The sequence below is a fragment of the Blennius ocellaris genome, assembly GCF_963422515.1.
Source record: "Blennius ocellaris genome assembly, chromosome: 2".
NCBI lineage: Eukaryota > Metazoa > Chordata > Actinopteri > Blenniiformes > Blenniidae > Blennius > Blennius ocellaris.
In genome coordinates this window covers 27613288-27627431 of record NC_137651.1, presented here as the reverse complement: position 1 = coordinate 27627431, position 14144 = coordinate 27613288, and the positions used below count along the sequence as shown (strand labels likewise).

At 42.2% G+C, this 14144-nt stretch overlaps 1 protein-coding gene across 1 annotated transcript in view; it reads left to right on the top strand.

Annotated features, from left to right (window-relative positions):
• cadm1b (cell adhesion molecule 1b) overlaps nucleotides 1-14144 on the top strand; it is a gene marked incomplete at its 5' end in the record, with an annotated part of 186763 nt that overhangs the window by 159478 nt on the left and 13141 nt on the right. Inside the window, 3 exons of the mRNA XM_080511032.1 lie at nucleotides 2394-2552; nucleotides 5706-5802; nucleotides 6086-6258. Of these exons, the coding sequence (XP_080367158.1) occupies nucleotides 2394-2552; nucleotides 5706-5802; nucleotides 6086-6258 (429 nt within the window). The remainder of the gene's footprint in view (nucleotides 1-2393; nucleotides 2553-5705; nucleotides 5803-6085; nucleotides 6259-14144) is intronic.

Sequence of the window (14144 nt, the reverse complement as noted above, 5' to 3'; positions counted from 1 at the left end):
CGTTTACAAGGCAGGATGCTGCTAATTTGGCAGAGAGCGTCTCTTTGACATGGCATGGAAGCAGCTCGGTTCTGTTTCCAGGAGACAAAAAACTTGTAATTGGAAGTGTGGTGATAGCATGCCAGACGTACAACTAAATAAATATCATCGTTTTGTTCCTTTCATTTTGATTGGATTCTGCCAATTTGATTACAGCCTTTAAAATTAAACACCAAATTTACTCCACGAAACAAGATTAAAAAAAAATCACATTCTTCATTTTCTATTATTTTCCCCATTCACCAATTTATTGATTGAGATCATCATTATCAGTGAGTTGAATTTATTCATTCTTGCATGTTTATTTTATGTTGAATTTAGAAGTATGTACTATAATACTGGAGAAGCCCGCAAAGAAAACCAACATTTTCCAAGACTTCACAGAAAATGCCATTTCTTTCCTATAAGGCAGCAGCGAGAGAGCAATCTACACCAATCTCAATGTTTGCTAGGAGCATCAAACTGCGTCATTTCAAGATGAGAAAACAATCCACATCCCCACAAACATACCAGACATCGTCCTGGTCAACACGAGGCAGACGCCACAACGACACTACTCACTCTAACCTCCAGGTTCTGGAAAACCACTTCAAACTATCAAGGCCATGCTCTGTCAATAGGTTCTTGATTTAAGGTGGATGTTATGAGAGGTGAAAAGAACAAGGAGAAGAAATCCCTTTAACATGTACTCAGTTTAGATCTTCTGTTTTTGACCCATTGCCAAGGTCCCGTTTTCACAACTTCACCGCCATCATTCGAACACAACAACCTTCCCTGTCGTTCTAGCCTGCAGCCAAAGTGCGTTTGTTGCTCTCCTCAGTGCGTCTCTCCATTTACACCCAAGTGCCACGTTTCACCCAGAGCTCACTGCATAATGTGGCGTCCCTCGAATCGACATTGTAAAGTGCGATTGCAAACTGGGATTTCATTCGACACATACACAGCGTGACCAAGCAGCCACACACACACACACACAGTGTACAGTGTAAATGCAGCGATTGTTGTGAGGTAATTAGTGTGACTGGCTGCAGAATAATGACTGAGCACCACATCTCTCCAATTCACACTCCACTTCACCCAACTCTCCGCCGCTTCTGGCAGGTGAACTTGAAAACGCCCTCGTTGACCTCACAGATCTCACCTAGCACGCCGCGCTACTGGTCCTGCCGTTGAACGCGTACAACCCGGCTTTTAATGCAAATTTTCTGTGGTCACTTGGCCGAGGGGGGGTTGCAATCTACCACTGATCACAGCACTTTGCTTTTTTCTTCTTTTTTTTTTTTCCTGTTATTGAGGCATTGCCATTAAACTGTTTTTCTTTAGTTAAGACTTTCTAAGATATTTCATGTAAATATTTGTATTTGTAAGCACACTACAGTATTCTCAATTCATGCCGAGTAAAACATTTGAATAATAAAACATTTCTGCAATGAAAGCAATTTTTTTTTAATGCTTTTTTTTTTTTTTTTTTTTTTCACCCGGTTGCATTTTCCATTCCCGCTGTTATTGTTATTATTACAATTTGTGTTATTAGATACTTACCCTTCTGAATGGACAGTGTGTTTTTCAAACTGCCTGTTTTCTCACCGCAGTTGGCAGACAGGCTCTATTTTAATGGCCTCAAGTGCGCTGACCACTCACTGATCCCACTACTCTAAATTTTATGTAGGCAGGTCTTGGGTGTGTGGGTGTGTGGGTGTGTGTTACATGGGGTTAATATCCGTCAAGAGGGCCACGTGTGTGTGTGTATGTGTGTGTGTTGGTGATCATCAACTGTGGAACACTGGTGTTTTGCCCTCCCTGAGTCCGGCCGGGCTCCCCTGTGACAAGGCTGAAATGAAAGTGTGCTGCAGGTCAGTGTGGGGCTGTAATTATTTCCTCACTTCATTAAGTGCGAGTAAACCATCACACTCAGCACCGCGGCTAATGCGATGCCCCTGTGGCATTGTAATGCTCTCTAAATGAATGCCCCACTGACAGCCTGGGGCCTAGTGGGCAGCAGATTACTGCAGGGTTAGCCCCAACAATGCTCCAGCCTCGAGCTGCAAGAAGCATTCATTATCAGGTTTGATATGACCCTTTGCTGTTTTCGTCAGAATCGAAGGCCTCGGGGCCCGTCTCAATCCTCCAAAGTCTCGTCCCGACCCCCACGCCAATCATAAATTAAATGTAAATGCCACCTGAAAGTCCTCTACGTTGACAGGTAATGTGCTCATAATAGCTCTGGCTATTTGCTCATTAAAGCTTGTGCAGCTGGTGCTGGACTTCAGACTTGTTTTTTGAGCATTATTGCCCCCACTCTCACGCTTGTGATGCTTTTTTTCCCCCTCCCTTTCTTTCTTTCTTTCTTCCAGGTGAAACAACAGTTGAGGAGATGTATGACAGGATGTTTACTGTCACCAGCCGAGTGAGATTTTCTGTCACCAAAGAGGATGACGGGATGCCAGTGGACTGCATGATTGACCACCCAGCTGTAAAGGACCTCCTGGCTCAAAGACACTTGGAAGTGCTGTGTGAGTTGCTCTCAAGCTTTAAGTTAACTTCAAATCGACCAACGGCGCCTCGGCTTGGGAATTAAACTGCCAATTTGTTTTGGGTTTTTCCTTTTCCCCCCCATCTTGGTCCCCGAAGGTCGTCAAGCCCTGAAACCTAATTGACTTTGTTCAAGTTGCTGTATTAGAAAAAGACGAGCAACTTTACTTTAGTTTTTTTTTTTTTTTTTCCTTCTTCAATGGAGCATCCAATAATGATAATTGAAAAGAAGGCACATGAAAATGAAAAGGGAAAAAAAAGTATGCAGCCAAATAATCAACAAGACGCCACAGAGAAGCTGTTGACCGTGACTCGGAGCACCTTCACGCCGCTCTAAGAGAGTGAAAATAGTCTGAGGAGTCTGAGTTTTTTGTTACGGTCACACGATTTGATTTAGTTGATCATTCAAATCCAAGGAAACCCTCACAAGCGAGGCTGGCGAATGTGAAGGGCTTCTCTGTGCACTGTTCATGAGGTTGAATAAAATAAATCACCAAGTTAACCCTTTGGGCCCAAGGCAATTTTTTATTAATTTTTTTTAGTTTTTTTTGTTCAATGTTCCACCGTTCAAATACATCCCCAATTTCATTCACAGCTCCACAAACAGCAGGCCAAAATAAACAACCTTGGGCTCTTTGGATGAGCGACACTCGAGAGAACGTTGAAACACAATGAGTCTCCTTATCCTCATCCCCGGACCTTGAACAACTCCAGCTGAAATAATTGACATTTTCACTTATGCCAAATCAAAACCGTGAATTAAACACCAAAATAAAAGCGTCACAACAATGAATCAGTAAACTGTAATGTTGCCGAGTGCGTTCCAAACGCTCTCGATGGCAGGTCGACCAAATTTTAATGCCCCAGGAATGAAATGTGACAAATGGCAAAGCAATCCTCCGTTTAATATGCCACGCTCTGCAACCTTCTAGAACAAGTGGCGGGCTGCATCTCAAGAATATAGACATTTTTAAATACACAAAGAAAAAAAACAACAAATAAGGATGACAAGGATTTCCATTGAGGGGTTTTTCTACCTTGTTTTAAAAGTTTTTGATGCCATGAATTTCTGTTCATGAATTCTGCACCTTTTCAACAAGTTGGACTGAAAGTACACAGATAAAAGCAACAGGATCCAGCTATTACAGAGAAAAGCAAACGGATGGACTTCCACTTTTCTCCAACACTGCAACAGATACTTAGAGTAAACTGTGGACTCACAATAGACACATTTGTCTGAAACATACAGCCTATCATATCCTGGGCTTTGCTTTCTAAAGAGACAACATTGAAACCGTTTCCTCACCGCGGAGGTCGCAGAACTAAACAGATCTATCACTTAAGTAGAAGTACAAATGTAGTGTCCACTTAGTTTTTCTCTTTACAAGGCTGCGCCTGGAATTCTAACCTGAGTCCTCAACACCAGAGGTCAACACCACGTACGTACGCAGAAGTACATATACAAGGAGGAGAACGCACTTTATTATAGTCGGGTAGAATTTAAAAACCCTACAGGTTGAGAAATGTACTCATTTACAGCCACCATGCATGCTGCGTGTTGAGCCATTGTTTTATTGTGCATTGATGGAATTGCATCTTGTCTGTCATTCATTCTCATTGTGTAATCTCGTCCATTTTTGTTCATATTCGTTCATGATATATCGAGGGTCCTGGAGAGCTGCAGCTGATCTCAGTTGATTATGGGTGAAGGCAGGTTGCACAAAGGAAATGACAAACGCTCACATCCACACTTATGAGGACCAGGTCAACCACCAGGGGGGTTTGTGAATTTAAAATGAGAAAGTCCTCTTTTTTTCCCAGAATGCCTTATCTGTTAAAGGTGTCACAAACTGGAATGCTACGTCTCCAGTTAGCCGAGGAAACTCCACCTTTGTTGGTTTAAAAGAAAACAAAAACAAAAAAAAAGACAGTACAAGATATGACTGACAACAACCAAACGTGAGCATTAGGACAATCATGCACTTTATTATATATATAGAAATAAATCAATAAATACACAGGCTCTTTGTCAGATTAATGACTTTAATAGTTGAACTTTATGGTGGGTTTTTAGAAAGAATCATTTTATCATCTTTTATCAGCTTTGATGCTAAATCCGGCATATTTACGGTGGCTTCATGAAGAGATGATTTGTTCCTTTAACATGCACTGTCGCGTCCAAATAAACAAATAGATCAAATGAATTGAGTTGCATGAGTAGCGTTATCATTTCGCCTCAAAACACATGTTTTTGGACTGTCGTAGTAAACGCAGAGGAAGATTATGCAAACCATGACTCACCTTGACACCAGCGGACAGCCCCACCACGAGGGAAATGTTGACAAATGAAAAATCTACTCAAGATAACTGCACAAGCGAGATCAGATACTGTAGTTATAGCTGGCTGTGAGAGGCGTATTAGTACTATCGGTCAGCAGGATTATTAACTGCGTGCAGTTGCTGTTTAAAGCGACGGTATAGGAAGAGCGTGTTCATCCTCTGACCATCATATCACCCGGCTTCTTTTCCACCGTATTCATGGATCATGCAGGTGACCTTTACATCTGAAGGTGCACTGCTGCCTCACCCCATAGGAAGCAGGCGCCATGAAGGAATAAAATATGTTTTTCTCGGGGGTCAAATGATGCCCGGCTGCTCTTTGCGCTGATTGAGGACATAATACCTTACACCGTGGAACATCAAAAACACTGGTGTGGCTACCCTTTTTTTCTGTGGTCGAAGGTGGAATATTAATTTTTTTTTTTCCAGAGAGATAACTGTTTTGTCTGACCTTTCAATGAAGAAGAGAAAGCTTGACTGGAACCGCTTGACATTTTGGCAATCTTTGGTGAGCCCTGATAAGAGAGACGAAAGAAAAGAAGAAAAAAAAAATCTGTTTTGCTGTGAGGTAGTGCAGACTTACCGGACGTCTACTGAGCACATATGATAATCATTTTATCCCCCTGTTTCACTCCTGGCTGTTTTTCTTTCATTTCAGAGGTCTGATTCTCTCGGTGCTTTACTTCAGAATCCAATAATCGTTCAACTTTGGCTGCGGGTGTGAGAAAAGAGGCCGTCTTGCTGTAGCTTCTTGACACCTCGGTATTGTAAACACCCGTCTCCTTTATTTTCAGATAAACCTGAAGTGAAGATTGTGGTGCCATATCCTGAAGGTCTAACCAGAGAGGGTGACAATCTAGATTTGACATGTATCGCTGAAGGAAAACCACAGTGAGTATTCACACGGATAAACACGCCATTCAGTTTCATATTCTCCGCGGGTTCTCCGCAGTGCCTTCCCGTTTTTTTCCCCCAGTCCAAACGCCCCCTATAACCTTTACATTTCATTATACCATTTAAATGTTAGCAGTTGTTAACATGCTGTATAAAGTACATCATTAGACAGGGCCTGCCAATGGCCCTCCTCAGACAATCTCAGATTTGACCTTTAGTTCAGATTTCTGATGTGGATAGACAGCGCTTGAGTGATGTGTGTGGTATTTGTGCTCTCCAGTCCCCATCAGATCAACTGGCTGAGAGTAGATGAAGATATGCCGCCCCACGCCGTGGTCACCGGCTCTGATCTTTACATTGAGAACCTCAACAAGTCCTACAACGGCACCTATCGCTGCGTGGCGTCCAACACCGTGGGAGACGCCTACGACGACTACATGCTATATGTATATGGTGGGTATTGCTCTGCGGAGCACTCCATGCTCCCCATCTGTCTCTTACATCAGAACAAAGTCTGCATTGAAGGTTTATAGACTTAACGGCCGACAGGAGCTTTGATAGGTAAGTAATTGCAGCGGGACGATAAGGATTTACTGCATCGTTTTCATGCAACAAACACGATCACTTTTCTATCAGGAAGAATGAGGCGGTTTAAAATCACAGAAGGTGGCTGCAGTTGACAAATCCACCGAGCTTCTTATTACCGTTGAAGATTTGAGCTGTCGCTGTACAATTAATGCACGATGAGTCTGACGCATGCGGGGTGGAAAGTAGGCTGTCAACTTTGAACTGGCATGTAAGAAAACGGAGAGAGAAGAGATTTATCTTGATGGGTTTATATTCATGCAGAGGAGGAGGGGAATATGAAACAAAAACCGGGGCTGGTGAGCATCGCGCTGCGTAGCCGTAGAGAGCAGGCAGATGAAGCTCGGAGCCTGGATACTTGTACGCTGACACAACACACATTCTGGAGGAAAAAAAACTCAGCACTTCAATGATCCCACTTGACCTCCCCACTGACCTTTCCTCCTACTTCTTCCATTCATTGTGCAGCCTTTCCCTTCAGTAGCCACATATAGGAGGCTGTAGCACCGATTGAGCGTTACACACTCGCTATATCTCACACAGTATTGGTCTTGTATGAGCAGCGGTTTAGACATGCATTTGAAATGAAAAAATAATCTACATTTTGGTATTGAATGCACAGAATGTCCTGGTTCAATGTCGCCGAAGTGTTTGATGTATAGGTGGGATTACATGCAACATTTCTGATTTAAAAACATTTTAAACAAAAACAAATACTGTTTCTCGTTGCATCTGAGAAAATTCCTTTCAGTTAGCAGCGCAACAATAAGGCCCATGAATAATGGTTTGGTGGAAAGTGGCCAAGAAAAGTATCATTCTCCTGGACGTGATGCATGATATGGATGAGAGTGTGTTTCTTGGCCTGGAGGATGGAAAGTTATAGTTTAAAAAAAATAAAAAACTTAGGGATTGAAGTGTGGATGAGAGCAGAGCTGTGTCCAAAATACACAACAAAGAACTTAAAATCTTTGGCATCAACTCAATGCCAAGCATGTAGCCAAGAGCACATATGGCCATGCTCACGCTGAGCTTTTATTGAAACAACGCACAACTGCTGACACCGGTCATCAACTAATCTGTTTTTGTCAAAAACAGCATTTTTTGTTTCATATAAAAAATTGAGTTGTGATTGATTAAATAGACAACAGGCATCCAAATCAACTGATTTCAATTTAGTCCCACCAGTAGATCAGTTATAATCGTTGAAATACACCATGTTTCTTTCAGGAATATACATCTGTATCACGACATCACCCTTTATCTTTTATTTTAGGATTACATCACTTTTTTTTCCTCTTTTTTTTTTTTTTTTTTTTTACATTTTAAGGTGCCATATGATACAGTGTTCCAATAATATCACATCGGGGTCAGAGGACCAACAACATTGTATTTAATGTGCGTTTCTCCAAATCTAGACTTGGTCCTGAATTTCAGTCTAACTCCTCCACTGACCTCTACTGAGAACAGGCTGTTCCTGTGTGTGTCCACGCCTACTGAACGCTCCTCTGGGGAAGAAGACTCACAGTTTTTCACAATACACTCAATTTATTAAGTATGTCAGTAATCTATGTAAGTTTGTATCTACCTGCGTGAGGGGCAAAATGAGTATCCACTACCAGGAGGGAGGGGGTTGTTTCCCCCCCAGGTGATGTCATGAAGAGAAAATCTCTGTATCGCTCGTGTGAGTGCACGTTCACGAAAGGGTGTAGCAAGTAAGTTTATTCACTTCTGGGACCTCGTACACAGGCTGTAGGGACACGTATTACTGTTAGAAACTATTATAAAGTGGATTGTGCATAATATGGGACATTTAGGCTGCAATTGCGTCCACTTTAAGTCAGTTTGGCTCAGCACACAGCTCCGTGCTGAGTCTCTGCACGAGACCCGCACGGTGACATTGAGTCAACCACATATCATCTTATCGTAAAAAGCAAAAATGGCCATTAATCATTAGAAAACGATGGACTGTATTTTCAGTTACGTTGACATCATCTTTTTATGATCAAGACTGGCCTTGGTGCTGTTGACTTACATTGAAGTGGGAGGAATTTCAATATGTTCTGCAGCCAACCAGCGAAAGGGCAACAGAGGGACCAACTCTCCAAGGACCTGACTTTAAATGCCACAGACAGTTTGCCTCTCTTGGTTGACCTCTACTCACTGAGGCCTCATTTTCATTTCTCCTTAACATGACTGTCAGCAATTTCACACTAATTGCACCTTCTGGTTTTTTTTCTCCCCTTCCACACATCACTATCAACAAAACAACGAAAAGCCAAAACACATAAGCTGAGAGTCTAGATACAAAGACTATTGCTGCCGCCAGTGAATTTACTTGGATGCAGTTGCACATAATCTGAAGAAAACTTTTTTTATTCTTTCCCCAACAACTCGCCTGTTTAAAGACGCCAGACATCTTTGCACTTGGATCCCCAAGGGGAAGCAGCAGGAGGCAACTGTTTGAAGTTTTTAAAGCACCAAGGACTTCATCATTTAGACATCTTGTAACGTGAAGTCGGTGAAGTACACACACCTCGGACCTTAATTTCCCATTTTTGCTGGCTGGCGGGGGTGATGGGGATGAGGGGAAATAAAAAAAACTTTCAGCAGGTGCAGCTATTGTTGGCGAGTTTAGCTTTCTCTCCTCGGAGCGTTTGCTCCCCGCTGTTTCGTGAAGCATTTTGGATTTCACTCCCAAGTTTCAATTTGTTTCTGCCTGTGTGCCAGAAACATTGTCTGACAGCGACCATATCCGAACTCAGCAATAGAGTTGATTTTAGTGTTTAGGTTTGTCAGTAATACGTGTACAGAAATCGCTTCCTGCATCTATATTTTAACCTAAAATCCGCCACACTGTTGAGTTTGTATGTAAACTTAATCGGATGTTTCCAGTTGTCCTTAGACTTCGCTTATCTCTGCATGTAGACGTATGTGTCGTTAGGTTCTTATGGTGAGTCTATTGCATGAACGAACAAACAAACCTCAGTCAGAGGTGTGTTTTGTTCAATGTCATTTCAGGCAGACGTTTGAGCTCCACCATGCAAAACGTTCCACATGCAGAGTCTGACAATAGAAAGCTGTTTTCACATTCGTGTGCAGACGATGAAGAGTTTCACATGAAATCCAGGCATCTACATACAGGAAGGATTCTGTGACATTGACAGGAAAAGAGTTATATTCAACACAAGTGTGATGTGAAGCCACTTTGAAAACAGACTGTGCTGAAGAAGGAGGTGTTGTGGAATATGACTGAGCCTTTTAAATTAACATTATTTGCATTTCAGTGGATTGCGGATTAGTTTAACACAAAGCATGTCAACCACGAATCATTTTTATGTCCAAATGTGTGTTGAGAGCAGGAAGTGTACTTTATATTACTACAAAAGAGAAAATACAAAGACCTGACTCTGATTGGAACCAAAGCTGCACAAAAATGGACTGTCAACACAAACTTTAGGCCTGGGTGATTGAAGAAAACAAACAATTTTTCTGAAGGATTTTCCGATTGCGATTGAACTCGACTTTGTCTGTCTACCTTAATTATATTGCATTTTACACTTTTCCTGTAGATTCTACATTTCTTACAGCTATAGTAAAAAAAAAAAAAAAAAAATGAAAAGATAAGAATTATTTCAAACAAGTTGATCTTAGAAATGTTGGTGATTTACAGTCACAGTATTCAATGATGTCAATATATATCAATAAAAGAGATTAATTTTCAAGAAAATAATTATATTTTACCAAATAAATAACACTGAAAAGGTATATTAAATAATACATATATTAAAGTCAACACTGAGAGAACTGACATGTTGTTGCATCATGTTTCCATGACAACAGGACATTTTTTGATGTAGAGTTATTATTAAGGAAGACTGAACCCCCTTGCCTTAATTCACACCTTCATTACTAATTCCTTTTTAGTTCACAGATTTTTTTTTAATGTATAAACATTGTTGTAAGTGGTAAATAAAGGGATTGCCCTTCTATGTGTCAAATGCCCCAAACTAGAATAATAGTAAAGTTTTTCTACTCTTCAGGTTTCTTAAAATGTCCGAATGTTGTGTCTTTCAGCTGGCAGGGAAAAAAAACGACGACAACAAAAAAAAAAACATCTACATGCTATTTAAATGAATTGTTCCATCTCCCAAGACACACTGCACAGTTCTGTTGAAACCATGTGACGCCTGCTCCCCGATGGCAGGAAGAATGTCACTGCATCCCGCTCATCCTAAGCTTTATCTATTGTCTGAAACCCAGGCTGAAATTGAACCTTCCGGATCACACGGAAAATGAGAGCAGCTGAGTGTTGCACCAGGAACGGCTGTTTATTGTGACATCCTTTTGCGGGGGGTTTTCACACTGTTTTGATTATTACTCGGGTCTGATTGGCCAGGTCATGTTGGCAACTGCGTCAAACAAAATCAGCAATTGTGGTGTTTATTTCTTCTGGTCCGGCTGATGAGCAAACACTTGAAGATGAAGATGTGCATTTGTGAAAATAAACGCATTCGTCATGGTTTTCAGGGCAACACAATTTCACCAATTGTGGAACAAGCAGTGAGGAGGATTTTAATGGAGGGACAAGGTCTTGGTCAGAGGCGGGAGAAAACCTGTCAGTGAGGAGGAATTAAGAAAAAAGGAAAAAAAAACTCACACCAAGGAAGGCTGTGAGCGCTTAGTGAGACAGCTAATGCAGTCTTTTTTTTTTTTTTTGAGTAACCTGCGACTGGATTTCTACACCTGGAAACTTTGAATCTTGTGGAATTGCTTCCTCCCGAATTGCATTTATTGGTGATTTGAATTCACGGGGAGAATCACCACCATGTGGGGATTTAGAAATGTCTTATAAACTGGGTCTCAAAACACAGCAGGACATCACTAATCCAGATCTGTGCACTACAAAGCCTGCAAAAAAAAAAAAAAAAAGCTAAGACTGGCCTTCCCGTTTGTCTTCACTGAAATATCTTCAGTTGCTTGGGGAAAAAAACCAAACTAAAAAACCTCCCAACACGCTGTTAATGGGACGTGTGCAGTTTTTTTATATATATTATTTTTTTCCCCATCATCACATGTCTGCCATTCAGCCGTTCCATAGGCTGGTTGATGTTTGGAGCGATTACGTATTTATTTCAACAGCTGACACGTGCGACTTTGTCACTGTGACATAGGTTTCCTGTGACTCTCGTAACTCTGCCGCCCCATGGTTATTCATCATCGTGCTCTGCCAGGCACATGATGACATCTGCTTTTTCCCAATGGGCCCATAATGATTACCCCCAAACAAAAGGACAGCATTTGCTGGCAAATAGCTCACTCAAGGCAGACTTAGTCAAGCTATCACAACCACAAATTCTAATTGCAGTATAAGGATTCTTCTGAAAGATTTAAAGTAGCCTCACTTTGAGTAAATCCTCTCCCATTCCCAGTAAGTAGGGAAAGCATGTTTTATTATTCTCCTGCACAGATCTTTAAAGTACTAATGTAATATTCTGATGGTTCAGAAGTTGTTACTGAATGGCCCGAAGCCATTTTAAGAACTTGTGCACGATGTGTGTCTGCCGCTGCTGTTAAATTCATGTATCGTTTGATTCATGCTGCACTTGCATGACTGACTGAAAGCCGGGAGGAGACTCCAGCACTATCCATGTTATTAGCGTTTGCGAATTCCTGCAACAACTTTTTTTTTTTTTCAATTAGTAACTTCCTATCCACATATTTTACCAATTTCTATTAGACGCTTTTTCTCTTGTGCGCGAGCGTTGGAAGCTCCATGACTGCACCTCTCCGTAATGAGACACGAGAGATTGGTAAAAAGGTGCTCAAGCTGCATATAATTATATCTGCGACTCCCACTCCTCTTTTTCTGGAGGATTTAATGCCTGGCAAAATCATGTTGCGGTCCACGTGAGGGTTTGTTGTCCCAGACTAATCATGCTTGCTGCAGAAGCTTAATTAGTGGCTTTCTGCAACATAGATTGGTCTAAGCATGATAACCTTGTGCTATTTTGGTGTAGCCTTTGCAGCAGCAACACACAGCCTTCGCTGCTCACCAGTGCATCCCTCTTATCCACGCGACATGCTTTGGACTCCTATTTTTCAACGAGATCACTATTTTGTTCTCTTATCTGACGTTTTCAACTGTTTTGTTTTGCAATTTGTGAGCTCCAGTTAAAGCCATCACAAAGCTGTCAGAGGAAGCCTTTTGTTAGACTAAGGGCATGCAACAAATAGTTTTATTTAATGAGCTGTTTTGTTCTCTGTAAATATTTGCTTGTGGGAAATATTGATAGAACAAGGCTGAATTGTCCATCAATTCTCTTTTCATCCTGCTGCCACCCTCTGCTGGCGCTAGTCCTTCGGGCTCTTTCTATTTCAAAAAGACTAATGACCTTTCACAGCGCGACAGCCCAGACAGGTGTGAGGCCGATGTAAATCCACGTCAAATCAAGTTCTATTGTGGCGCCTGTATTATGTGTGTCCAGTCGAAAAGGCTGAGAGAGAGGCTTGTCATGCTGCTCGCCACGAGGGTGTGCCTGCAAACGGGCTGTGAATTGTGCCCCCCGGCTGGCTTGTAGTGTGAGAGGGAGCCGGCCAGAGAGAGAGAGAGAGAGAGAGAGAGAGAGAGCGAGAGAGAGAGACGAATAGAGAGAGAGAGACGGAGGCTTTTCTGGGAGGTGACCTGGTGCTATAACTCACACATTCTGCCTGTTGGCAGGACAACTGCGCTCCTCCTCACCACAGCCATTCAGCCTGCAGTTGACTTTTCGACCTATAAATCTTTCTCGGACAAAGAGCCAAAGATTCACAAGCCACTGGAAATTTGGGGTTTATCAGTGTTTTGACATAACACGAGCAGACAGGACTCACGGGGCTCCCTATTCTTTTGAGAGGCTGTCAGGAAGCTGTGTCCTTGTGAATCACACTGATTCTATCGAGCGTTCAACACAGTGTGGAGTGATTTTCAACACTTCTGCTTGTGGACTACTTTTCACAATAGGGATTCATTAGATAAACTGTAATGACCTCCTCTGCGTAGACTCCTCTTAGACTCGTCGCGGAGACGCCGTGCCACGGCAATGCAACTGTAAAGCCTCATGTAAAAGAAACTCTTGTGCAAGAGACAAATAGACAAAAACAGAACAAGCAAAATATCTTCCCTGCTGTCATGTTGGCAGGCAGGTTTAAGCAAGCATAGATAAACAATTTCTCCTACATTGTTTCACTTTATGGTTAAATTTTCTCATATCAAATTCCTCACTGATACAAATGCTCCCTGAAAATATGGCCCCTTCAAAATACACTCGTATTTCAGCCCTTATAATGCGGAGCCCAGAGTCATCCAGCCTGGAAATTGCCCGTGGAGAATTCTTGTTCGTCTGGATATTATATGTGCCACATCCTATCCCGGCCTTTGTGAAGACCCTCATCCCTGAATGGCCAATTTCCCTCTCTCTTCCAGACTCTGACATTTCAGCTATCATACTGCCTTCAGTCACAGGGAAAGAAATCCCCCCCCCCCCCCCCCCACCCCCAACCCCGACTCTTCAAATGCTGTCAGAGGAGAATCTCTTCCAGATACCCTGATACCCCCCTACCACCATCAACACCACCTCTGCCATACACTCCATCCCCGGCGGCAACATTATGCTGTCCTTGATGTTTTATCATTAGTTTGGGAGTGTGTGGTCCCCTACTGCTGTCTTTTGATGGAGTGCAGACAGTAAAGGCATGGAGACAGCCAGCCAATTTCC